This window comes from Salvelinus fontinalis, chromosome 3, assembly GCF_029448725.1.
Source record: "Salvelinus fontinalis isolate EN_2023a chromosome 3, ASM2944872v1, whole genome shotgun sequence".
In the NCBI taxonomy this organism is placed as follows: domain Eukaryota; kingdom Metazoa; phylum Chordata; class Actinopteri; order Salmoniformes; family Salmonidae; genus Salvelinus; species Salvelinus fontinalis.
In genome coordinates, this window is record NC_074667.1 from 27,363,544 (window position 1) to 27,391,510 (window position 27,967).

The 27,967-nt window shown below is 44.5% G+C and overlaps 1 protein-coding gene across 3 annotated transcripts; it reads right to left on the reverse strand.

Moving 5' to 3' along the window:
• Window positions 1-1,241: 1,241 nt before the first annotated feature.
• Window positions 1,242-27,542, reverse strand: LOC129842421 (transketolase-like). Of its 3 annotated transcripts, none has more exons than XM_055910988.1 (14): window positions 27,252-27,542; window positions 24,931-25,048; window positions 24,499-24,612; window positions 24,105-24,208; window positions 22,511-22,702; window positions 22,019-22,137; window positions 20,982-21,178; window positions 20,542-20,706; window positions 7,217-7,373; window positions 5,329-5,459; window positions 5,072-5,155; window positions 4,644-4,737; window positions 3,974-4,096; window positions 1,242-2,689 (listed from the first exon to the last, which is right to left on the reverse strand). In XM_055910988.1, the coding sequence occupies exons 1-14, from the start codon at window positions 27,356-27,358 to the stop codon at window positions 2,502-2,504; spliced, it is 1,893 nt and encodes a 630-aa protein (XP_055766963.1). In that variant the 5' UTR covers window positions 27,359-27,542; the 3' UTR covers window positions 1,242-2,501. The 3 variants fall into 3 exon arrangements, with proteins under 3 accessions (XP_055766963.1, XP_055766954.1, XP_055766969.1); XM_055910979.1 differs by having other exon boundaries at window positions 24,105-24,214; window positions 24,496-24,612; XM_055910994.1 differs by having other exon boundaries at window positions 24,105-24,202; window positions 27,252-27,541.
• Window positions 27,543-27,967: the final 425 nt, after the last annotated feature.

Consider the following 27,967-nt stretch of genomic DNA (forward strand, 5'->3'; position numbering starts at 1 on the left):
AGCGGAAATACAGCTTTCTATGGTAGTTAAATGACAACAGACCTACTGTATATAACACAGCTGTGTAGTACACAATGAAATCTCTCCTAACTCATGTGAATTGACAGAGACGCTTGTGATACAGGATGTTATCCTGTACAAGAAAGTGTTACATTGTGTGTTGTATATGCTGTGAAAATGTGATGAAACTGTGGTAAAATTGACATTATAAACTGGGTGGTTCGAGGCCTGAATGCTGATTGGCTGAAAGCCGTGGTATATCAGACCGTATACCATGGGTATGACCCTTTTTTTTTTTTACTGTTCAGATTACGTTGGTAACCAGTCTATAATAGCAAAGGCACCTCGGGGGTTTGTGGTATATGACCAATATACCACGGCTAATGACTGGATCCACGTTGCGTCGTCCCTAAGAACAGCCCTTAGCTGTAGTATATTGGCAATACACCACACCTCCTCAGGCTTTATTGCTTAAATAGAGAACGCTAAATGGAACATATAGCCAAAATAACTTTTAAAGCTACATTTACACTTTAATCATTTATCCAGAGCGACTTACAGTCAACTATGTTTAGTAGGGAAAACAACCACATATCACAGTTATCCTGTCTAAATCCTCTCTAAGTCATCTAATTAACACTGTAAACGTGATGCACTGTTTGTTTTGTCCAGGGACATAAGAGAAAGGTGGTGACCCAGGTGGCAAAGCCATGCCGTTGTCAACTGTAGAAGACTCAGTAAATGGGCAATGGCTTTTACTGTGCTACCTGTCAAGGTCATATTGCAGAGCTGCCATTAGACAAACAGATGTCTGATATATTCCGACTAGTACTGTCTGCTGATAGGATCCCAGCGTAAACATGGTGACCAATGGACTAACTCTGCTCGGTCATCTGTCGGAATCTTTCACGATCAAATCCAGATACTCACTGTGGGTGTTGGTTCTGATCAGAATCAAAAATGAAGAGAAACCTGCTGCAATTCTAATCATATTCAAACTAACACTCTACGAATATATTAAAGTTTAACTTATTGTTTTATCTATTTAGAATTGATTTAGAATGAATTCTCTCTGTGGTCAATTATAATGATATTATTCTTTTTTGTCTTCCTTAATTTGGATCATTATTCGAATAAAAGTGTTTTGCATAAGCAAATATTTACGCCAACCTGCCTTTTTCAATAGACACGCTATGATACATTTGCACGCACACAGTCAAAGAAACACCCGGAAATACTAGTGAACTCTCAAACTCAAATGCAGAGGGCTTTAATAGACGAAAGTATGAGGTACATACAAAAGTTCAAGTGACAAATGTTTGTTTTAGCTTCACAGTTCAGATGTAACGGCATGCTCCCAACATCACCATGACCACAAGCACAGAGACAGTCTCTAAGCCAGGGCTGGGGTACATTCCATTTCCATCCTGATATGACTGAATTGAAATGGAATTAACCCCAACCCTGCTCTAAGTCCTAGCTGGCCCCGTGTCCCTCTTCCTCACCTCCAGGTCCAACTGTTTGCTATGGTGGACACATCGCTCATAGAAACATTATTGGTATGTTCAGACAGCTCGTTTTAGCACACTGCTGGTTTGCTCATGCAGGTAAAAGGTGTTAATACAGAGTTAAATATGTGCCAAAAGCTTTTACGCACAACATTTTGGCAGTTATCTGACCCCGTATGTTTAGCTAGTCTACACCTGAGTTGTAGAGATAAAAGGAAGTTTAAAACCAACATGTGTGCTAACACAAGCTGTCCAGTAACGTGTGTGGGTTGGGGTATAAGAGAGACATATGGATCGAACTGTATGGACTTTTCACTTTACTGATATTTGTAGCCCACATACATTTTCATTTGATCATCTTTTGTTCATTTTTTCCCCCCTTCTTGGACTACGTTTTACAAACAGGACCTTCTCTGAGATGGTTGTCATGTAGACGACACTTACATTTCACTACCGCCTGCCCCACCCTGTCTTCAGAGTTACATCATCAGAACAATATAAAAGTATTCAAACAAACTGCTACTGGTTGTTTTTTGGTTGAACATATCAAACAGGAAGAGTTTAAAAACAGATGAGCATCAAATAATAGTGCCTACATTGAGTCACAGCATGTATAGTCTTTATTGCATTGTACGGTTTGCAGAATGTCTACAACTGCCAGCCGAGTTTCACGACCTCTCACTTTAATTTCTGAAGGTGACCCCTTGACCCTGGGATTACCCATAATTACCAGGAAGTGGGAGTAGGGTTGTGTGTGTACTGTATGCATGTGTGTGAGAAAAAAAGTGAAATGTGTGACTGTTACTTCAAAAATGTACATACAGCACGAACTCACGTTACTTTAGTAAACACATAAGGGACGGGGCTTTCACAGTGAGGGGGTGGGTTTACCAGGCGTGGGTGGTGACATGGAACAATGTCTCTATTTTTCTCAGGGGTGGTAGAATGGGGGCTGGGCTGGGTGGGGCGTAGCTTATGCAGGAAGGGGTGGAGCTACTTGGCGTTGGCGGAGCCACTGAGCATCTTCCTGACGGCCTGGCAAATGGCTTCGCGGTCGATGCCGTAGATCTTGAGCAGCTCGCTGGGCTTGCCACTGCGCGGGACATGGGCCACCGCCAGACGCTGCAGGGTGAAGCCCTGCTCATTCACCACCGCTGAGCATACTGCCTCCCCCAGGCCACCTGGGGAACAGCAACATTAAATGAAATACATGAGAGTGAGAAGACTAAGGAAGCATCGCTGCAAAAGGATCGGGGTCAATCCAATTTCATTAAGTCAATTTGAAATGACAGTAATCCTTCCCCCAGCTCTGATACACTCCCCAGGAGTAATTTACAATGACATTGAGCTCAGACCACTTTTCCCCCCCTCTATTAGTAAAGCTTTTTGATTCCAGATGATAAACTGATCCTAGATCTGTGCCTGGAGATGCCTACTCATTGGTCTTGAGATCTTGAAGATGAAGCCATTGGTCTATATCTGTCGCCATGCGCGCGCACACTCTCTCTCCATCTTTCCCCCACCATATTCTCCCCCTCTCATTCTTTCAGTCTCTTTTTTCTCCTGCTATCCCTACACTCTTAGAAAAAAGGTGCTATCTTGAACCTAAATGGGTTCTTTGGTGGCCCCCATAGGAGAACACTTTGCATAACTATTTTTGGTTTCAGGTAGAACCCTTTTTGGTCCCAGGTAGAATCCTTTTGGGTTCCATGTAGAACCCTCTGTGGGAAAGGGTTCTACAAGGAACTGAAAAGGGTTCTACCTGGGACCAAAATGGTTCTACATGGAACAAAAAATGCTTCTCGTAGGGGGACAGCTGAATAACCCTTTTGGAACCCTTTTTTCCAAGAGTGCAGTCTCTCCCCCCTTAGGGGGCAGAGAGGAGGTTGCTACTGCTACACGTCGTTGATCTAGGTCACAGAAGCCCCATCGGCACACGCTCCACTAAGGAAATCTGACAGCACTCTGCCTCCCTGGCCTTCACACACTCACTCACGCACGCATGCACACACAGACACACACACAAACACACACACAGACAGTCTTCCTCCTCAGCAAACAAAATGCACCAGAACAGAATATATCTGGCCCACGCCCACTATGACAGCGCAAAACCCGCTATGCCTCTCAAGCCAATGAGAACATGCCACCGCATCACGTCTCAGCCACTCTGAGCCAATGAGAGGATACCGTCTGTATAAATAAATAATGCCGAAAAAAGACAGGTTGCCAGGTTGCAATATATACGGCTAAATGACATACAAGTATTCTTGAGTGCCGGATTCTGGTGTAGCAGAAAGGCTCCTGACTCCGGACCAAGCATACCGCTGGCGACGGGTTTGAGCCCCAGCTTTGTCATTTTCCTTTCTAACCCCTCTGTGTCTATCTCCCTCTCTAACTTCCTGGTGTTCTAGCCAAAAAATAACAAATACGTGAGGTCGGAACTCTGGTCGGGAAAAGCATACCTTCATAGTAGTGGTCCTCCACGGTGAGGATCCGGCCCCTGGTCTGGCGGGTGTGCTCAATGATGGTCTTGGAGTCAAGGGGTTTGATGGTGAACGGGTCAATCACCCTGATGAAGATCCTCTCTGGGAAAACAACAAGGTGGGAAACATGGTGTTTATCAACAGTAGTGTATAGGATTGGAAACTCCCCAGGTTTTCCAGAAATCCTGGTTAGAATATTCCTGGAATCAGAAGGGAATAAGGAGAAAATCTAGAATACTCCACCCAGGATTTATGGAGAACCTGGGAATTTTGGGAAAGTTGACGTCATTTTGAAACCCCAAGTATAGTGTGTTTCAGTGGAGAAACGAGAACAAGATTCGAGCAACTATACAGAGAATGGCATTAAAACCTTCAAACAATGAGGTTCAGATATAGAGAGGGATATCACTTTATAAACAGGATAAGCTTGAACATATAATTGAGAAAGGCCAACACTTACAGGATATAGAAGTTGGGCGCCAACACTAACGAACGGATTGGATTCAAGAGCAAATTCATTAACGCATGTAGCCAATATTAGAGCATGCAGAAATGAGAGAATGGCAACAGCCAGGAATCATCAAATCCCTATACAGTTCGGTTCTGGGTTCCAAGTCTTTCTTCAAGTCTGGCTGTAGTTGTACTGTACCTTTCTTGAGCATCTCAGCTGCAGCCATGGCCTCATGCAGGGTGATCCCAGCTCCGATCACGGTCACCTTGTCCTCCGCGCTCTGGTACACCACCTGAGATGGACAGGGATGAGTTAACAACAAGGTTTCAGCACATCTCAGAAAGCTAGACTATTGGATGAGATTCATTGTTTACTCCACTTCGAAGACAACCCTCTCTGTGTTCATTTGCAGCCATTCAAACATCTGTACGGCATCCATAATAGGAACTCTTTCAGTTGTCAGACAATACTTCTTCAGTGAGGGAGTTCCTAATATGGATGCTGTAGAACTGATTAAACTAATCATCTAACTAATCAGCTCTTGTCCGGAAGTAGGAGGAAACTTAAGTGGTTTAGCCAAGGCTGTGATAGCCTGTGTGGTTAATGTAACGTAGAAAAGAGTTCACCTTAGCCTGTCCAACATGGAAGTCCTCGTTGCTGCTGTAGATGATCGGGTTCTCGGGATGGCTGGTTCTGATGTAGCAAACGCCCTTAGAAAGGAGATTGGAACACTATGGTCATACATTTTAGGGTGTGAACACTAAGCATATCCCCTGGTGTTGGGGCAGGGGTGTAGGGAGATGCATCAATGTTGGAGGGCCAATAACATTTGGTGTGAGGGGATGAGAACCAATAGCATTTTGGTGGGAGGGATTATGAGTACCTTTGTGCTGGCAGCCAGCTCCACGGCCTTCTCAATAGACACACCATCGCTGGGGTAGAAGATGGTTGCCATGGGGATGGCCCTAAACATGGCTATGTCCTCTAGACCCATCTGAGACGGCCCGTCCTCTCCTGGAACACTCAAATAGATTAATATCCTTCCAAAATGTTGTAACATAGAAAGAAAATACTATTTGTTGCTCTTTATTGAGATTTCCTGGTGCAAACCACATCCAGCCAAGACTCCAGGCAGGCTCAAGCAAACTTTCAAGATATTTGAAAGATTTCAAATATTATTTCAACCCAATATAAAGCTAAAGGCTAGGTGGACTGACATGCAGGTGTAATAAGACAGGCAGACAGACAGACAAGAATGCGGACAATAGGACAGACAGACAGTAGGACAGACGGACGTAGAGAGCGTGGCATGCAGTGTACCTGAGGGACTAACAGAGGAGAGGGACATCAGGTCCCCTGGTGAAGGTGACAGCATCCAGGACAGACAGGGTCAGGGGTCAGGGGGGAGAGGGAGGTTAGGGGACCTTAGGGGGTGAAGGAGGTGAGGAGGAAAACACAGAAGTGGGGTAAAAGAAAGAGAGGAACTTGGATCAACTGCACCAGATGGATAGTCACGTTGGGAATTCAGTACCATTTGAGTTTTTTTTTACTTGAGGAGCCAATAGAAAGAGTGAAGAGAGTGAGAGAGGGGGTAGAGTCACTGGAGAAAGAGTGGGGTTGTGTGACCAATGTTCCCTCAATATTTGGGGGGCACTGAGCAAATTTACAGTTTTAGACAGTAGCCATTAGGCTATTGAGGCTATTTCAGCATAATGTAAGCCTACCAACAAAATCAATGGATCAAATCCTATAACATTTTCACACGGAAATAGCTTTTGATTTCCATGATATAGCCTACAGTAGCCTATGTGTGGTGTTCAATGCAGGCCTACATTGAATGAGACATTTAAAAACATTTTTACATTATGAAGGGCTTGACATTAATGATTTTTTACACCATGGGCCAAATAGGTAACTGTAAATGGCATTTTATTGTGTTGTATGATACAAGAAACCACTTTACAAAATAAAATGTATTGTTATTACTATATAGAGAATTAGACAATGTAGGCTATCCCTCTGCATATTGGCTAATTTGCATATTCAAGCCTGTCTCAAAATACAACATTGCTCCTTTTTATTTAGACATAAGCTTTTTACCTGACTGGCTTTTCAAATACAGCTTGAAATGTAACCTACACGTTTTGTGCTACCCCTGCCAATATAATTCTACTCCGTTGCGCTCTCGCTCTCCCTACAACAAAATCACAGACCAAATCTTGCAAAGTTAGACTTGTTTAGGTTTGTTGCATTGAAAAGGGGCTGATATAATGTTGATTCAATCACAGAAAAAAACGTTGATCTATAAAGTGAAAACTAATGGGGTGAACTCTCTTGCGGTCAATCTCTTGCTTCTCTGCGCAACCTGGCATTCCTGGCAGTCCTGGAGGAGGTGCACGACCACGCACACAGGCAGTTAAGAGGGAACATTCGTTGAGGTGACGGAGATGGAAGAGGAAGCGAGACATCCCACTTGCTGTTTTTTCCCCCAGGTTCAATGAAAGTCAATTAACTAAGTAAACCAGACCCAGCTGCTATTGCGTTGTTGTTTATGTGAGACACACCCAGTTAAGTAGACAGGAACATAATATATTATTTTCAACGGTAAACGGCTTGAGTGAACTATCTTAATTTATCCACCATCTTTGGTGACAGGTTGCAGGTTGCAGTGTATGGGGGTGATGGTGGGTGGTTGTGGGAGTGGCGTGGCGTGGAGTGAGAATTTGGGGGTGTGCCCGGGGTTTGTTTGGGGGAGGGTCAGACAGACTCACCAATGGACAGGCCACAGTGGGAGCCACACAAGTTGATGTTGCTCTCTGAGATGGCAGCCATGCGGAGCTGGTCGTAGGCCCGGGTGAAGAAGGAGGCCAGGGTGCTGGCGTACACAACGTTCCTCTCACGGGCAGCGCAGCCTGTGGCAACACTCACCTAGAGGGAAAAGGGGAAGAAAGGAGTTACATCACACTATAACAGTGGCGGCTGGTGACTTTAGGGAGATTAGTTACTGAGAATAATGGATGGACATTATTTTAATGAAGCTGATGGCAGAACAATATTTCATCTTCCAAGTAACTCTCAATACATTTACAAGGACTGCGTCCCAAATGGCACCCTATTCCTTATATAGTGCAGTTATTATTTTGCGCACTATATATATATAGGGAATAGGGTGCCATTTAAGATGCAGACATAGATCCAGGAAGACTATCCTCCTCTTCTCCCCTGAATGAGCCTCATCCGGAGCTCGGCAGTAAATCTAGTCCCTATCTATCCTTACAGGAACATGTAGTTCATCTCTATGGTGGTCCTGCAACTGCAGAGACATAGCTTTGTAGGCTACTGTAGATAAAGTAGCTTCAGCTGAAGGTGAGCGGAACCCAGAATCACATAGAACACTATTTATTCTATCTCTATGGCTTATTTTTTGTCCGCGCTACAGACCACTATATTAGTCTGCTAATACAGGACTATTAAAGGGCCAGTGCACTAGGTTTGTGAGAAAAACAATATATACACCAACTCATTCAAGGGTTTTTCTTAATTTTTATTATTTTCTACATTGTATTACAATACTGAAGACATCAAAACTATTAAATAACACATATGAAATCATGTAGTAACCAAAAAAGTGTTAAACAAATCAAAATAGATTTTATATTTGAGATTCTTCAAAGTAGCCACCCTTTGCCTTGACGACAACTTGGCACTGTAACGTCTGCTTCCAGCTCACACTCTCAAACGCATAGATCCCCTGAACGCAGATCACTCTCCAGATCCCAATCACCTGAATTCTGATCACCTGTTCACACACCTGTATGTCATTATCACACACTATTTAGTTCAGTTCTTTGCACACCATAATTGTGAGATATAATTTGTTTTGTGAAACACGTCTAGTCGGAGCGCTGTGTTTCCCATACTTTATCCTCCCGTGTATGATAGTTGTGGCCTGCCTCACTAACTACGCCTTTTTGCCTATTCCCTGCCTGTACTTTAGCAGATTTCCTGTTATCAACCTATTGCCTGATGTCCTGGACAAAGTTACTAGCCTTTTCCCTGCCTGTACTGTTGTCTTTTTTGACCCCGTGTGTATGACTTTCTGCCTGCCCCTGGACCCAGCTACCTGCCTCCTCCTGTGGTCTTTCACAAATAAACACCTGCTGCGCTTGAAACCAGCTCTACGTCTCCCATTAAATTCATTACAGAATACCTCACCAAAAACGACAGATGGATTCAGCGGAGCTGCAGCCACGTCTAGCCCGACAGGAGGAACGAATCGATGAACTCTGCGACCTCGTTTGCCAGTCCATTCCTGCTTCACCGATATCAGGTGCCACAACCTCCTCTCGTTCACCTCTGACAAAGAAAGGTTGGACTTCATCATCTCCCTACTCACAGGCAAAGCTCTGGATTGAGTTACAGCCGCTCAAAGTTCTGATCTTTCCTCTGAATGACGTTTCCACGCCCTCTTCAAGGAGGTGTTAGACCATTCAGTTTCAGGTCGTCACACCGGGGACCTGTTATGTGCGCTGCGACAGGGCCCTCGCTCCACCACTGAGTATGTCCTTGAGTTTCGCACCATGGCTGCCAGCAGAGGATGGAGTAAACCAGCGCTATATACAGTCTACCGGAGGGTCTAAATCGGGAGTTACAGACCGAACTGGCCAGCAGAGGAGATTTAACTGACCTAAACCAATACATTCGGATGTCCATATCCATTGGCAACCTACTGGTGGACCGCAGACCTATACAGTCGCCCATGGCCTACAAGTCTTCCACGCCCTTCTCTCGTCCACCACGGTCTAATAGCCCCGAACCCATGCAACTCAGCCGCGACCCTCTTACGCCTGCCGAGAGACATTGGAGGTTATGTGAAAACCTGTGTCTCTATTGTGGAGAGAGTAACCACCTACTCAATAGCTGTCCGATTCGCCCCCCCCCCCCCCCCTCCACCGCCACAACGGGGTGACCACAACTCCTCCACTTCCGCCCGGGTAAGCACCTCTACTTTTTTGAATATTGCCAAAAGGCAGATTGGTATCCCGGCTCTGCTTTCTGGTAATGGGATCACTCAGTTTGCGGAGGGACTAGTGGACTCGGGGGGCGCAGGTAATTTCATTGACGAACAAGTGAAACAACAGTTAAGACTCAAACTAATCCCTGTTAATCCTCCCTTTGGGATTAATGGACGGATATCCTCTCGGAACTGGTCTTGTGACTCCAATGACCGACAGTATCACCCTTCAGATTGGCCTCCTTCACTCTGAGGTCATTCAGTTAATGGTGTTGTCTTTGCCTAAAGAACCCCTCATCCTCGGTCACCCCTGGCTAAGCCTTCACGACCCTGCCATCTCTTGGCGGGGGGAAACTGCTGTCATGGTCTCCCGCCTGTTTTGAGAACTGCTTCAATCTACCCTGTTGAGCCACCTCTATGGAAGGATCGGAGTTTGCCATTCCAGCCCACATCCCACCTGTATATGCACAATTCCAGAGTGTCTTCAGCAAGAAAAAGGCGTCCATTCTGCCCCTCATCGCCCGGAGGACTGCATGATCGACCTCCTTCCTGGGGCATCGCCTCTTAAGGGTCAGATCTATCCCTTGTCCATCCCAGAGAATGAGGCTATGGACACATATATAGAAGAGGCCCTCAACTTGGGATTCATTGGTCCATCCACGTCTCCGCTGCATCCAGTTTCTTCTTTGTGAAAAAGGATGGTAGTCTCCGTCCCTGCATAGATTACCGACCCCTCAATGACCTTACCATCAAGAATTGCCTCCCTCTGATTCCAGCCGCACTAGAACAAGTTGGACAGCATACCATCAACTCCAAACTGGACCTACGTAGTGCTTACAACTTGGTCCGTATCCAAAGTGGGGATGAGTGGAAGACGGCATTCATCACCGCTAAGGGTCACTACGAATACCTGGTTATGCCCTACGGTCTCACCAATGCTCCTGCAGTCTTCCAGTCCTTCATGAATGAAGTTTTCCAGGACATGATCAACCAGTTCCTCATCATGTACGTTGACAATATCTTGATCTACTCTCATTCCATTGCAGAACACGTACAACATGTGCAACAGGTCCTCCAACGTCCTCCAACCTTCCTAGTTTTCGTGTTGACACCAGGAGGGGTCAACATGGACGAAGACAAAGTCACGGCCGTGCCTAACTGGCCCAAACCTACCATCATAAAGGAACTACAACGTTTCCTAGGATTTTCCAACTACTACCGCCGGTTCATCCGAAACTGCAGCAACAGAACCGCTCCTCTCTCAGCTCTCACCAGTCAAAAAACCCATATCCTCCAATGGACCGACACCGCCCTTACTGCATTTGAGACCTTGAAACGCCTCATCACATCTGCACCCATCCTTAGGCAGCCAAATCCTACCTTTTGTTCTGGAGGTTGATGCATCCGAGGTCGGCGTGGGAGCGGATCTCTCTCAGCGGGTAGGGACACCTCCCAAATTACACCCATGTGGCTTCTTTTCCAAGAAACTGTCACCCGCTGAGAGGAACAATGATGTTGGGAACCGAGAGCACCTTGCCATTAAGCTGGCTATTGAAGAGTTGCGCCACTGGTCACCCATTCCTTGTCCTTACCGACTACCGCAATTTGGAGTACTTGAGAAGTGCTACGAGGCTCAACCCCATATACGCTCGCTGAGCACTCTTCTTCACACGCTTCAACTTCACCGTCAACTATCTGCCTGGCAAGAAAAGGCTGACTCCTTATCCCATCTATTTGACTCCCCTTCCTCTAACCCAAGCCAATCCTGCCTCCGTCTTGTGTCATGGGACCCATACACTGGGAAATCCAATCAGCCGTCCAAGATGCCCTACGTCCCGACTCAGCACCTCCCGACACCCCTGCAGGAAAGACCTACATTCTGGCGTCCGTCAGACCCCAACTAATGCAGTGGTGGTATACCTTGCTGAGTTCTGGCCATCCCGGGATCACCCGGACCACAGAGCTACTGACACGCAAGTTCCGGTGGTCATCCCAAACCGCAGACGTCCGAGATGACGTTCTTTCCTGTCCCGTCTGTGCATGGGCAAAGAGCCCTTGCCAACTACCTACCGGTGAGCTCGAGTATTTACCTACACCACACAGACCATGGTCCCACATCGCCATGGATTCCCTCACTGATCTGCCAGACTCTTCAGGCTTCACAACTATTTTTGTTGTAGTGGACTGGTTCTCCAAGATGTGCCGACTCATCCCTCTTCCGCATCTACCTAATGCCATGGAAATGGCTGAGTGCATGTTCCAACAGGTGTTTTGTCTGTATGGGATCCTGGAAGACATCGTTTCAGATCGGGGATGCCAGTTCGTCTCCAGGGTGTGGCGAGCCTTCTGCGACCGACTGGGGGTCTCCATCAGCCTATCCTCCGGATACCATCACCAAACCAACGGGCAGACAGAACGCCTGAATCAGGAAATAGGGAAGTACCTTTGCCAACACTGCACCCACCAACCACACGAGTGGAGTCGCTATCTAGCCGGGGCCGAATAAGCACAGAACTCCCTGGTGCATTCCTCACTCCATCTCACTCTTTTTCAGTGTCTCCTCGGATATCAACCCCCCGTGTTACCATAAGAAACAGAGCCCAAAACTAAGGAGCACATCGGCACCTCCATCAAGCTTCCCTCTCCCAGAAACGGTTTGCTTACTGGCGTCGCCGACCTACTCCACTCTTCCACCCTGGGCAACATGTGTGGCTCTCTCCCCAGGACATCCGGCTTCGTGATCCCTGCAAAAAGTTTAGTCCCCGGTTCATTGGTCCCTTCAAAATAACACACCGCATCAATCCTGTCACCTACAGTCTCCAGTTGCCCCGTCATTACCGGATCTCCTCATCCTTCCATGTGTCCCTCCTCAAGCCTGTGAGATACAGCCCTCCATCCTCCAGTGGCGCAACTCGGCGCCGTTTTGACGTCGGTGGTGCACCGGCTTATTCCATCCAAGCCCTCCTTGACTCCAAGCGCCTGGGTGGTCGCATCCACTACCTGGTGGATTAGGAGGTGTACGGACCAGAAGAACGGTCCTGGGTCCCCACAAAGGACATCCTCGACCCAGCCATGATCCTGGCTTTCCACCGTAACTGTCCTGACCGCCCAGCTCCACGTCCCACGTCCCCCGCTCAGCTTCCTAGGCCGCCAAGAGCTGCCGTGGATGGGGGGGTACCATAACGTCTGCTTCCAACTCACACCCTCAAACACGTAGATCCCCTGAACGCAGCTCACTTTCCAGCCCACTTTCCAGCTCCGACTCATAGATGAACGCAGTTCACTCTCCAGATCCCAATCCCCTGAATTCTGATTACCTGTTCACACACCTGTATGTCATTATCACACTATTTAGGTCAGTTCTTTGCACCCCATTGTGAGGTATTGTTTATGTGACACACGTTAATTTGGAGCTATGATTGCCCTGTAATTTAATCTTCCCATGTATGATGGTTTTGGCCTGCCTCACTAACGACGCCTTTGCCTATTCCCTGCCTGTACCTTTGCCTATCGGATTTCCTGTTATCAACCTATTGCCTGATCTCACGGATGACGTTACTAGCCTTTTCCTTGCCTGTACTGTTGCCTTTTTGGACCCCCTGTGTATGACCTACTGCCTGCCCCTGGACCCAGCTACCTGCCTCATGTGGTCCTTAACCAATAAACAACTGCTGCGCCCTGCGCTTGAAACCAGCTCTCTGTCTACCATTGTGTTCATTACCTGCACACTCTTGGCATTCTATCAATCAGCTTCACTTGGAATGCTTTTCCAACAGTCTTGAAGGAGTTCTCACATATGCTGAGCACTTGTTGGCTGCTTTTCCTACAGTCTGCGGTCCAACTCATTACAAACCATCTCAATTGGGTGTAGGTCAGGTGATTGTGGAGGCCAGGTCATCTAATGCAGCACTCGATCACTCTCCTTCTTGGTCAAATTGCACTTACACAGCCTGGAGGTGTGTTTTGTGTCCTGTTGAAAAACAAATGATAGTCCCACTAAGCGCCACTAAGTGCCCCTGAACAAGGCAGTTAACCCACTGTTCCTAGGCTGTCATTGTAAACAAGAATTTGTTCTTAACTGACTTTCCTGGTTAAATAAACTTGAACTCTGTAGGCAATTCCTGAGGCTGGTAACTCTATTGAACTTACCCTCTGCAGCAGATATATAACTCTAGGTCTTCTTTTCCTGTGGCGGTCCTCATGAGACCCAGTTTCATCATAACGCTTGATGGGTTTTGTGACTGCACTTGACATTTTCCGCAATGACTGAGCTTCATGTCTTAAAGTAGTGATGGACTGTCATTTCTCTTGGCTTATTTGAGCTGTTCTTGCCATAATATGGACTTGGTATTTGACCAAATAAGGCTATCTTCTGTATACCAACTCTACCTTGTCACAACACAACTGATTGGCTCAAACGCATTAAGAAGGAAATTCCACAAATTAACTTTTAACAAGCATATTTGTTAATTGAAATGCATTCCATGTGACTACCTCATGAAGCTGGTTGAGAGAATGCCAAGAGTGTGCAAAGCTGTCAAAGGCAAAGGGTGGCTACTTTGAAGGATCTCAAATATAAAATATATTTTGATTTGTTTAACACATTTTTAGTTACTTTATGATTCCATATGTGTTATTTCATAGTTTTGATGTCTTCACTAGTATTCTACAATGTAGAACATAGTAAAAATAAAGAAAAACCCTTGAATGAGTAGGTGTGTCCAAACTTTTGACTGGTACTGTATATACACTGAACAAAAATATGGCAAAATGCAACAATTTCAAGATTTTCCTGAGTTATTTAAGTTCATATACAAAAATCAGTTAATTTAAATAATCTCATTAGGCCCTTATCCATGGATTTCACATGACTGAGCAGGAGCACAGTCATTGGTGGGCTTGGGAGGGCATAGGCCCACCCACTGGGGAGCCAAGTTTTTAATCAAAAAAGGGCTTTATCACAGACAGAAATACTCCTCAGTTTCACCAGCTGTCTGGGTGGCTGGTCTCAGATGATCCCGCAGGTGAAGAAGCCGGATGTGGAGGTCCTGGGCTGGCGTGGTTACATGGTAGTGACACGCCCTGACCTGAGTTATCTCTGTTTTCTTTATATTTTGGTTAGGTCAGGGTGTGACTAGGGTGGGTACGTTCGTTTTGTATTGTCTAGGGTTTTTGTATGTCAAGGGTTTTGTAGGTCTAGGTATTTATATGTCTATGGTGGCCTGATATGGTTCCCAATCAGAGGCAGCTGTTTATCGATTGGGGATCATATTTAGGTAGCCATTTTCCTTTTGGTGTTGGTGGGTTCTTGTCTATGTGTAGTTGCCTGTCAGCACTCATTTGTACAGCTTCATGGTTCGTTTTTGCTATTTTGTTCGTTTTGTTCAGTGTTCATTCTTAGAATAAAGAAGAATATACGTATACCATGCTGCACCTTGGTTTCCTCCTTTTGACGTCCGTGACAGGTAGAGATAATTAATAGTTTCACAATGCTCAAAGTGATTTTTTTTACCTATCTACCAATAGGTTCTCTTCTTCGTGAGGCATTTGAAAACCCCTTGGTATGTGTGGTTGAATCTGTGTTTGAAATTCACTGTTCGACTGAGGGACCTTACAGATAATTGTATGTGTGAGGTACAGGGATGAGGTAGCTATTCAAAAATCATGTTAACACTATTATTGCACACAGAGTAAGTCCATGCAACTTATTATGTAACTTGGTATTGGTAATCATTTTGAAAAACATAATTCAACATTTACATTATGGGGTATGTGTGTAGGCAAGTGACAAAAATATCTATGTTTAATTAATTTTAAAATCACAACTAAATGTGGAAAATGGGTGCGGCTACTTTCTAAAGGCACTGTATATTTTGTGAAAAGTGCAATGTGACTGCAAAAGAGACAGGTTGAAATGTCAATTGTCATCAAACAAATGGGAAGTTTGATTGAAATACAGGACAATCTGTTTTTGCAAATTAGTAGTGTTTTAATTTGATAATAAAGTGCGGCACATGATGGTTTGTTTGCGAGATGTGGGATAAAGGGCCAAAATGCAGACATGTGGCCACCCTAGACTGGAAAATACAAAGGGGTTAAGTGAGGTCTCCATGGGGACAATGACTGCTGAGCGAATCACAATCAAAACGAGGGGTCACGCCTCCCAGAAACCCAGACCTATGTTACGTAAAAGTCAGTGAGAAGTAAGTCAGTCCAAAAGCACACGAGTTTATGGTTCCATATGAGAGGAATCAGCGGCGTGCTTCTCTCGAAAACCCCCTTGGTATGTGTGGTTTCTCTCTCACAAGTTGTAATTTCCTGTTTCATATCTCAAAAGCTCGCCCCGATCCCCTTGCTCTTCTCTTCACTGTCGCTGTCTAAACCTTTGAGTTGCCATTGGACTCATTCCTATTCCATATCAGTACCAGATAGAAGTACTATTATCCAATTTCCTTCTGCCCCACTTCTAACCTGGACAAAGAGGGTAGCACTCTTGCCATTGACATGATCGTTATTCTCTTTCTTTGTGTGTCTCTGTCTCTTTCTCTCTTTATGGATATCTTAAGGTGATTGCACCAATTTGTAAGTCGCTCTGGATAAGAGCATCTGCTAAATGACTTAAATGTAAATGCAAATGTTATGTGTCTCTGTCTCTTTCTCTCTATGTGATTGTTTGAACAGCAGATTGCCCCTTTAATACAGTATTCAAATACACATGACTCCAATGATGACATAAGTAACTGACAACGAGGGACAATGCCTTCTATGGAAAATAATGAACGACGTGGAAGGTGTGTTCCACAACGTGCTAGCGGAGTGGAACTGACTTTCAGAGTTGCATTATCTTCCATAAAACGCATAGAGCCCCAGTTGATTATCTCTTTTATACTATACCATGGCTATAATTTAACACATTTGCTGCTGGAAATGTGTTCATTTGCAGGTAGAAATGTGTTCAACCTCCACTGAAGTAGCTAGCAAGTTTACTAGATAGCTACAGCAGTTGCCTTGGTAACCAAACAAACAGACTTGCTAGTTTAACTAACTATTATGAGAATCGAATTCAACAATGCCAATAATGTTTTCAATTCGACTTTTTCTGTCAAAAGCGGCTCAAACGTAGAACAAGAACGAACTAGCCATAGAATTCTACCTTGCTGATATACCGTGCATTATTTAAGCAATAAGGCACGAGGGGCATGTGGTATATGGCCAATATACCACGGCTAAGTGCTGTTCTTAAGCAAGATGCAACGCAGAGTGCCTGCATACAGCCCTTAGCCGTGGTATATTGGCCATATGCCACAAACCCCCGAGGTGCCTTATCGCTATTATAAACTGGTTACCAACGTAATTAGAGTAGTAAAAATACATGTTTTGTCAAACCCGTGGTATATGGTCTAATATACCACAGCTGTCAGCCAAGCAACACTCAGAGCTCGAACCACCCAGTTTATAAAGGGAAATAATGCACGCTCTAGAATACCCTTCAAGCCAATCAGAAACGAGTATTCAACAATGCCATTCATAATGCAGTCAGAAATAAATCATAACATGAACAGCAGTGCCTCTGATTTTCTCATTATTCTCTTATCAATATTAACGATTCCCCATTAGACAATCTGTCTGTCTCATTTGAACCTGCCATTCTAGCTTTATTCTACACAGTCATCTTTATAACAATGGTATATCAGCCAGCAAGCCAGCTAGTCAGCCAGGCAGTCTGTCAGCCATCCATTCAGTCAGTCAGTTTGGGGCGGCAGGTAGCCTAGTGGTTAGAGCGTTGGGCCAGTAACCGAAAGGTTGCTAGATCAAATCCCTGAGCTGACAAGGTAAAAATATGTTGTTCTGTCCACGAACAAGGCAGTTAACCCACTGTTCCTAGGCTGTCATTATAAATAAGAATTTGTTTTTAACTGACTTGCCTAGTAAAATTAAATTAAAATAAATAAAAAGTCAGTCATTCAGTTAGCCAGTCAGCCATCCATCCATCCGGTCGGTCAGTCAGTCAGTCAGTCACCCAACCAGTCAGTCAGATCAGCCAGACGGCCACACCCACCCTCCTCACACTGATTCATATTTCACTTAGCTCAGCATAACTGTCATAACGGCTGTTCATCAAACAAAGCCCTGACCTGAATAGGCTGCAAGGCTGCTACTGCAGGAGGAACCAGCCAAACAGCAGCAGTACAGTAATACAGCCAGGCCTGAATGACAACTCTCCCCAAAATGTTCATCTATTGTCAGATTGCAATGAGAGGATATGAATAGAGGGTAGGTAGCCTAGCAGTTAGAGTGCTGGGTCTGTAACTGAAAGGTCACTGGTTCAAATCCTCAAGACGACAAACCAGCCAGCTGTGCGGAGAGAGGGAGCATGGAGGAAGCGTGGTGAGGCATTGGAGGAGGAAGCACAGCGGAGGGACAATGTGGGAGAGAGGATGTTTGGCATGGTGTATTGTAAGTGGGTCATGTCTCTGCCTCTCTCTCCAGCGTTACATTATGGATGGACCTACATCCATTATTCATCAGGCCAACCTCTGTAACACTGAGAGAGAGAAACATTTTTATTCAGGCAATCAGACCTGAGAGAGGGGGAATTTCGCTCAGAGAGTCAGTGGTCTGAACAGAAGTAAAGAGGCATTTTGTTATAGCGAATCAGCATCAGGAAAATTAGTGACAGGGAGAGCAAGGGTTCAAATACTATTTGAGATAATTTCAAATACTTTATCTGTGCTTGATTGAGCTTGTCTGGAATAATGGACCAATAGATTCGTCCAGAAACTGTAAAGCCCCGCCATTTGGCCCTTCAAACAGGCTAGAGAAAATATGCTCATGGTATCTCAAAGATTTCAAATAGTATTTGAACCCTGGTCTAGGGACAGGGCATTCGGTTGAGCATCAGCGAGAGAGACGTCAGCAGAGGAGAGAGGACAGCTAAGCTGAGCCACGAAATGCTGCTGCAATTGAGTAAATATTTCAACAATGCTGAATAGATTTCTTTTAAACAAAAAGTATAATTTAGAAGTCATTTTAAAACAGGTTGGCTTTTAAAAGCTTGGTTGAGTTAGAAAGAGTGTTGTCTGGGTTTATAGAATGGTCATAATTGGCTTATAGAGTAGTCCTTCCCAATCCTGACTACATATACCGTACCAGTCAAAAGTTTGGACACACCTACTCATTCCGGGGGTTTTCTTAACTTTTACTGTTTTCTACATTGTAGAATAATAGTGAAGACATCCAAACTATGAAATAACACATATGGAATTTTTTTATTTAATTTAATTTTACCGTTATTTTACCAGGTAAGTTGACTGAGAACACGTTCTCATTTGCAGCAACGACCTGGGGAATAGTTACAGGGGAGAGGAGGGGGATGAATGAGCCAATTGTAAACTGGGGATTATTAGGTGACCATGATGGTTTGAGGGCCAGATTGGGAATTTAGCCAGGACACCGGGGTTAACACCCCTACTCTTACGATAAGTGCCATGGGATCTTTAATGACCTCAGAGAGTCAGGACACCCGTTTAACGTCCCATCCGAAAGACAGCACCCTACACAGGGCAGTGTCCCCAATCACTGCCCTGGGGCATTGGGATATTTTTTAGACCAGAGGAAAGAGTGCCTCCTACTGGCCCTCCAACACCACCAATCATGTAGTAACCAAAAAAGTGTTAAACAAATCAAAATATATCTTATATTTGAGATTCTTCAAAGTAGCCACCCTTTGCCTTGATGACAGTTTTGTACACTCTTGGCATTCTCTCAACCAGCTTCATGAGGTAGTCACCTGGAATGCATTTCAATTAACAGGTGTGCCTTGTTAAAAGTTAATTTGTGGAATTTCTTTCCTTTCCTTCTAAAGACCAAGACCATACTATGGCAAGAACAGCTCAAATAAGCAAATAGAAATGGCAGTCTGTCATTACTTTAAGACATGAAGGTCAGTCAATCCGGAAACTGTAAAGAGCTTTGAAAATTACTTCAAGTTCAGTCAAAAAAAACATCCAAAGCTATGATGAAACTGGCTCTCATGAGGACCACAACAGGAAAGGAAAGTTACCTCTGCTGCAGAGGATAAGTTAATTAGAGTTACCAGCCTCAGAAATTGCAGCCCAAATAAATGCTTCACAGAGTTCAAGTAAAAGACACATCTCAACATCAGCGTGAATCAGGCCTTTATGGTCGAATTGCTGCAACAACAAAAAACTACTAAAGGACACAAATAAAGAAGAGACTTGGGTCAAGAAACACGAGCAATGGATGTTAGACTGGTAGAAATATGTCCTTTGGTCTGATGAGTCCAAATTTGCGATTTTTGGTTCCAACCTCCGTGTCTTTGTGAGACGCAGAGTAGGTGAACGGATGATCTCTGCAAGTGTGGTTCCCACCATTAAGCATGGAGGAGGAGGTGTGATGGTGTGGGGGTGCTTTGCTGGTGACACTGTTATTGATTTGTTTCGAATTCAAGGCACACTTAACCAGCATGGCTACCATAGCATTCTGCAGCGATACGCCATCACATATGATTTGCACTTAGTGGAACTATTGTTTTTCAACATGACAATGACCCAACACACATCCAGGCTTCGTGAGGGCTATTTGACCAAGAAGGAGAGTGATGGAGGGCTCCATCAGATGACCTGGCCTCCACAATCACCCGACCTCAACCCAATTGAGATGGTTTGGGATTAGTTGGACCGCAGAGTGAAGGAAAAGCAGCCAACAAGTGCTCAGCATATGTGGGAACTTCTTCAAGATTAGTGGAAAAGCATTCCAGGTCAAGCTGGTTTAGAGAATACCAAGAGTGTGCAAAGCTATCATCAAGGCAAAGGGTGATTTGTTTAACACTTTTTTGATTACTACATGATTCCATATGTGTTATTTAATAGTTTTGATGTCTTCAGTATTATTATACAATGTAGAATATAGTAAAAATAAAGAAAAAGCCTTGAATGATTAGATGTGTCCAAACTTTTGACTGGTACTGTATGTGATAAAGAAAAAATCAAGAAAAACTCAATAGGGTTAGGGTCTGAGTAAGGGTTAAGGTTAGGGTTAGGGTTAGGGTTAATTTCATACCATGTTCTGCTGCGCGATGTAGCACTCCACAAAGCGGTTGGGGTGTTCGTTCTTGAAGATCTCTGAGTAAGTGAAGTTGTTGGTGTCTCCATCCAGGACCACCACGCGCTCATTATAACGACCCAACTTAGCCAGGGCCATGCCATAGGCCTTCCTGGTGGAAATCTGTAGAAAAATACAACCAGTCAATCAATAAATCAACTAATCAATTAATGAATCAACCAGTCAGTCATCAATAAGTACATTTTTCTGTCTGTGTATTCATGTATCATTATACCACCTTCTCTCTGACAGTAGTCAATCTAAGGTGTGAGTGACTGCTTCTATTATGATATACTGTTTGCGACTATGGGGTGAGCCCCAGTGGAGTCAATATTCCTGAGATAATTGTACAACCACATATGTACAGTATATGGTGAGATGCATGTACTGTATGTTACCTTCTCTCCCTGCTTGTAGGCGGGTGCGCTGGGCATGCGGACGTTGCGCAGGCTGACTGGCGGGGCGTCTTCTATGGGCGTGGTGGGGTACAGGCGCTTGCTGCTGTTCGTGATGCGCGCCTGCAGATCCTTCACGACTCCCTCAGCCATGTCCTTGGACAGGGGCTTGGCATGCCAGCCCATCTTATCTTCCACGGCTGGTAAACGCAGACCAACATAATGTTAGAATACACACATGCTGTATACACAGCAGTGGTGTAAAGTACTTAAGTGAAAATACTTTAAAGTAGTACTTTAGTCGTTTTTTGGGGTGTATCTGTAGTTTACTTTACCGTTTATATTTTTGACTACTTTTACTTCACTACATTCCTTAAGCAAATATTGTACTTTTTACTCCATACATTTTCCTTGACAGCCAAAGTACTCGTTACCTTTTGAATGCTTAGCAGGACAGGAAAATAGTCAAATTCAAGCACTTATCAACCGAACATCCCTGGTCATCCCTAATGCCTCTGCTCTGGCGGACTCACTAAACACACATGCTTCATTTTAAATGATGTCTGAATGTTAGTGTGCCCGTGGCTTTCCGTAAATTAACCATACAAGAAAATGGTGCCATCTGGATGTTAAATATAAGGAATTTGAAATGTTTTATACTTTAATCTTTGATATTTAAGTTTATTTTAAACCAAATGCTTTTAGACTTTTACTCAAGTAGAATTTTACTGAGTGACTTTTACTTTTACTTGAGTCATTTTCTCTTAAGGTATCTATACTGTTACTCAAGTATGACAGTTGGGTACTTTTTCCACCACTGATACACAGTAACATTTGAATGGATATATAGGCCCAGGGGTTTTAGCCTGACGATGTGATCTCCTGACGTGGAAAACCCCCAGACCTGGAGTCAGGTCACATGGTCAGGAAAAATCAATGGCCCAACACCTTATATACTTTACACACCATACTGAGAGGTTAGCCCATCAACAGGTATGATTGATTGGATGTAGCCAATAGCCATATGAGGGTAAGAGTACCTGGGATTCCCTTGCCCTTGGTGGTCTTGGCGATAATGGCAGTGGGCTGGTGACGAGCCTGGCTCAGAGCCTTACACAGCTCCTCCACACTGTGGCCATCCACGATGATGGCATGCCAACTGTAGACAGCAACACACACGTTAGAAAACCCATTTCACATATGGAAAGGCATTCACACACTTTCTCTTTCACGCATGAACAAACAATTCCACATATGCCCACTAATGTTCACATGTGCCTTCACACATTCATAGACTCTCTCTAGCTGTCATTACATTGAAAAAGAGGATCTCTACCTCTCTTACTCACTCTGTCCTTCTCACACGTAAACCTACTTCACACACACACACACACACACACACACACACACACACACACACACACACACACACACACACACACACACACACACACACACACACACACACACACACACACACACACACACACACACACACACACACACACACACACACACACACACACACTCACCCAAAGGCCTCGCAGCGTTTCTGGTACTTCTCCACGTGGTGCTGCAGGGGCGCTGGGTCGGTCTGGCCCAGGCGGTTGATATCCAAGATGGCCACCAGGTTGTCCAGCTGGTAGTAAGAGGCAAAGGACATGGCTTCCCACACTGCCCCCTCAGACAGCTCCCCATCCCCCAGAAGGCAGAACACATGGTAGCTAGGCAAGAGAGAGGGATGGGGGGGAGGGTGAGACAGGTGTGTGTGTGTGTGTGTGTGTGTGTGTGTGTGTGTGTGTGTGTGTGTGTGTGTGTGTGTGTGTGTGTGTGTGTGTGTGTGTGTGTGTGTGTGTGTGTGTGTGTGTGTGTGTGTGTGTGTGTGTCTGTGTGTGTGTTTGTACATGTGCGCGTGTATACACTCTTAGAATGTTTTTTTCCAAAAGGGTTCTTCAGCTGTCACCATAGGAGAACCCTTTCATGGGTTTCATGTAGAACCCTTTTGGGTTCCATTGAGAACCCTCTGTGGAAAAAAGTTATACATGGAACCGAAAATTGTTCTGCCTGGAACCAAAAAGGGTTCTTCAAAGGGTTCTCCTATGGGGACAGCCGAAGGACCCTTTTAGGTTCTAGATAGCACCTTCTTTTGAACAGTGTAGATTCAAGAAGTGGTAAGATCAAAGTATCATTCTACCCAACACCAAATAGTGCTCTATGAAACCTTTCAAGTCAAATTCATCCATTTCCCCTGAAGTGACAGAACGGATTGAACGCCCCCTGGGATTTGTGAAAGCCCTCTCCCACAACGGGAAATTGGTAACCTTTACCCCTCCCTCTATCCCACTTACTGCATTCCCTCACATCTACACTGACTGAGGCTTATAGCCACATAGACTCCTTAGAACAAAGCAAATGCTCATCTTTTAATCTAATGGCCTGATAATCTGCTTATGTCATCATTTTCAACCACCACCCACACAAAATCCTCCTCTAGTACAAATCTATCCAGGGCAGGGCACATTTTCAGGACTGGCAATATCCGCGTACCACATATCAGAGATCCGCATTCCTCATTCTGAGACAAACCCTGAATTAGACTGGGGAATGTGAGTCTGATTTTGAACAATAGACTGAGTGGTGAATGCTAATGTAAAGTCTGAATTGGATTCTGAGACAGAATCTGTCTGGATGGTGAAAATAACTGAGTTGTGGCCGCCGGGGCTGTGGTTATTAGAGCAGAAGAATCGGAAGAGCAGAGCATTCAGATACTGCGCACCCAGAGGACTTTAGAAAACCTCACAGTGCCCTAAAGAACTCAAAAATAGCTCACTATGCTCTAAAGAGCTCTAAAATATCTCACTATGCTCCAAAGAGCTCTAAAATACCTCACTATGCTCTAAAGAGCATTAAAATACATCACTATTCTCTAAAGAGCTCTAGAATACCTCACTATGCTCTAAAGAGCTCTAAAATAACACACTGTGCTCTAAAGAGCTCTAAAATACATCACTATGCTCTAAGAGTTCTAAAATACCTCACTGTGTATTTGAGTCCATACTTAACACTTTAGAATTCAGAGGCCTGCAAAGACCACACATTTGTGTGTGAATGCGTGTGAACTCCTACCTGGACTTGTCAAAGTACTTCCCGGTGTAGGCCATCCCACAGGCTACACCCAGACCCTGGCCCAGAGAGCCAGTGACCACATCCACAAACTGTTGCTTCTGAAACTCCAACACATACACAGGAACAGGACTGTCACTATCACCATAGAGAGCAAGGATGTGTTGAGTAGGTTATAAAACGTTTAGCTATTATTATAGGTTACAAGTTGTCAAAGTTCAGTGAGGTACTCCCTGAACTTGTCCAAGAAGAACACACATTTCCATTTTCAGTTTTGCTATGGTGCTAACTGCTAGGCTAATAAAGGTGAGGCGTAGGTTAGCTGTCAGGCTATTGAAGGTGAGGTGTACGCTAACCTTTAGGTTAGCAAAGGTGATGTGTAGTAGTTATCACTCACAGGTGTTGGGTGTCCCTCCAGGTTGGACTCCACCTGGCACAGAGAGAGCAGCTCGCTCTCCTTCAGGAAACCAGTCTCTGTCCACATGGAGTACAGGGCCGGGGCAGAATGACCCTAAGGAGAGGAAAACCCGTGTTACTCTAATACAACCCAGAACATAACCACGTAACTATTTCACAACCAGGGAGTGTAAAATACATTGCGTCTTATGACTGTAGCCATATCATATGACAATCGCACACCAGCTGTAACACAAGTGTATTACGTAAGTCAATATGCATGATACAACTTCACAGAAGCAGATCCTGACCGTTATCTGACCTGTATCCAACCAAAACAGTGGAGGTGAGCTGGAGGATCTCACAACATGGATCTGACAACAACAGCAATAGAATGCAACAATTGTGTTCTATTTAATTCCAATAGTCTCACCTTCGATAGGATGAAGCGGTCATTGTTGATGTTCTTGGGGTCCTCTGCGCGGTACTTCATTGTGTGGAAGAACAGAACAGACATGATCTCTGCAACGCTGCAGCATGATGTGGGATATCTGGGAGACAAGGAGTACACTCTTAGGAAAAAGGGTTCCAAAAGGGTTCTTTGGTTGTCGCCATAGGAAAAACCTTTTTGGTTCCAGGTAGAACCCTTTAGAACCCGTTACTGACAGGTGTTCACATCGCAGACAGACTCATAGACACACACACACACACACACACACACACACACACACACACACACACACACACACACACACACACACACACACACACACACACACAGAACAGAAATATAACTTTACAAACTCAAAAACACTCAGAATTCAATCAGAGTCTAACTGGGTTTTAAGTGGCACAGTCTTAAATCTGAGCTTGCCAAGGAATTCTAATGGGACAATGGGGAAATATGGGTAATAATAATTAGAGTGGAATAGTCTATCCAAAATACTGATGAGGGGGCCATGCTCAAACCGAGATGCCCCAATTGGCTCCCTCTTTTTCCCAATTACAGTGATGTCAACATCCAAGGGGTACGTTGATGGGCGGCATTGGAGATATGCGGACCATTTTGGCATGAGCACAGAGTCAGACAGCCAGTTAGTCAATCAGTCAGAGGGCGCCATTTGGAATCACATTCATCACCGGGTTTATAACCTTGTGGTCGTCACTAGTTACAAAAGCCACAAGGTCATTTCTACAATTTATCTTCTTATAATGTGATTTTAACCCTAACCTTAACCGTAACCACACTGCTAACCTTACGCCTAACCCTAACCTTAAAATAAGACCAAAAAGCTTTTATTTTATGTACATTTTTACGCTATAGCAAATGTTAACTTTGTATCTAGTGGAAACCTTAGTAACATTTAGCTACCATTTCCAGTAAGCGAATTACGTAAGATGCTCTAAAAACGTAACAAAACTAAGAAATTCTGGCAAGTACCCTAGCCTAACCACGCAAAAAAAATACACTTCACTTTTCACCATATTGAAATTGGTAGAGGGGTTTTTCCCCAATCACCAACCGCATGGCGTTTGCTCATTGTCTAGACCTGCGCACTTGGTCTATTTGTGGATGATTTGTGGATAGGCTACGGTCGAATGATGGAGCCATGATGGAATTAATGGATGCTGGAGTTTGTGTTAGAGCAATAGATTATGACTGATAGCCTTTCTCAAATAAACGTGTGATTTCTCTACAAAAAAATCACAATTAAATATGGTCTTTACAGAATTGCCCAACGTGCGCACGGGCTTTCTGTTTAATTCAATAGTAACACTCTAGCCTAATATTACATTAAATTGGGTGTTCACTCTAAGAGTAATTGCGGAGTAATTATTCATAATATTTAATGACCAATATACCCCCCCATCTAAATCAACGAAGATGGCGGAGGGCACGTCCCAGCCAGGGTTATCTCCATGCGCTTTGTCTCGTGCCAACAACTGACGCGCAAGCTCCGAGGGCTCCTACATCACTTACCTGCCTGCGGTCAGACAAATGAAGACGCGCTATACTTTCCCCAATATACAGGAGTTAATTTCAGACACTACAGCACCATGTATCCTTTCATGAACTGATGCTGTTCACAATGGAACATTTTCTAATATCGAAAAAAACGAAAGAATCTCATGTTGAGGCCATACATCAATCTTGCACAACAGAAATAAACAAAATAATCCGTAAATTGTTCAAGAATACAGTGTTGTACAATTAAACGATATAAACAGATTACCTAACTTTACACTACTGTATGTCTATATAAAAATCATACATACAGATGTTGACGAAAATATAAACTCTTTATGTTATTGTTACGGAAAGTCGTTATCGTTTTGATCTGCATTACATATGTGTAGTGACTCACAGCATCATAGGGTAACATGGGGTAACTAGCCCCCCTTAAGAACAGTGTCCCATTGCTGACACAAAAAAGCAACATTTTGTAAAAAAAAAAAAAGCGGTATGTGGATGATGGTCCTGCTTAGACAAACAAACTATGAAGGGAAATAAGCGGCTACAGTCTACCCCAGGGGCCTAGTTACCCCAGTTACCCTACATTTCATCTTTAACTCAGTTAAATTTTTCCATCGCTCACACGAGAACAAAAAGAAAACATGCCGTTTCATTTGTATTTTACATGGATGTGCATGTGCACCTGTGTGGATGAATCAGTCTTTATACACTCGTTCCTAGATTTACAACTGTGTGTATGTGTTTGTGTGTCTGTGTCCGTTTGAGTTAAAGGGTCTTACCCGCTGCCGGCTCCAGTGGTAGCCTTGATGCAGTTTATTCGGAGGCGGTTGGCGATGTTCCGGAGTGCCTGCACCGTCTGCTGGTCGGGTTTGTGGTAGTCCTCCATGAAGGCAAAATGTCTAAGCACCAAAAGCACCAAAAGCACCAGGAAAGTGAACTAGACTGCACAGAGGCTGTGTGTGAGTGAGGGTTGGCAGAGGGAGCCCTGCTTGTGTATATGAGTGGCAGAGAGAAGAGGTGGAGAAAGGAGGAGAGGCAGGATTTATCCCTGGCACGTGTACACAGTAGGAGGAGGATGGGACTAGCGGTGTGGGGCGGGTCTGAGTACAGAGGTCAAATCGCACTCTATGCTGGCTAGGACTGCACGTGAGTGTGCAAGGAGGGGTGTGTGTTAGGGGTGTGTGTGTCTGAGAAAGAGAGAAAGAGAGAAAGAGAAAGGAGGGGGGAGTCTGCCCACAGAAAGGAGGACCAGGGAAGCATCTGCCCACAGTTAAAGCGTCTGCCCACAATTATCTTTGGCTTTAGTGTCTAAACTCATTACCAGATTTGGGATTTGTGAGTCTTGTCCTTTGTTCCTGTCAACCTCGTGCGTGACTTCGCGATCATGGCTTTGTTTTGTGTGTGTGAGAGAGAGGGGTATTGTATAGAGAGGAAGTGAAATCATTTAAGTGGCTTGCCAAGGTTTAATTTGTTTAATCCTAAACCAACTGAGGCT

Excerpts from the sequence above, each read along its gene's own strand:
- LOC129842421 (XM_055910979.1), bottom strand. The coding sequence starts at position 27,358 with ATGGAGGACTACCACAAACCCGACCAGCAGACGGTGCAGGCACTCCGG. Across the intron at positions 24,613-24,930 it reads ACCGCTTCATCCTATCGAAG|GGTCATTCTGCCCCGGCCCT; the intron begins GTGAGACTATTG and ends TCCTCTCCTTAG. Across the intron at positions 4,738-5,071 it reads TCCATGTTGGACAGGCTAAG|GTGGTGTACCAGAGCGCGGA; the intron begins GTGAACTCTTTT and ends TGTCCATCTCAG.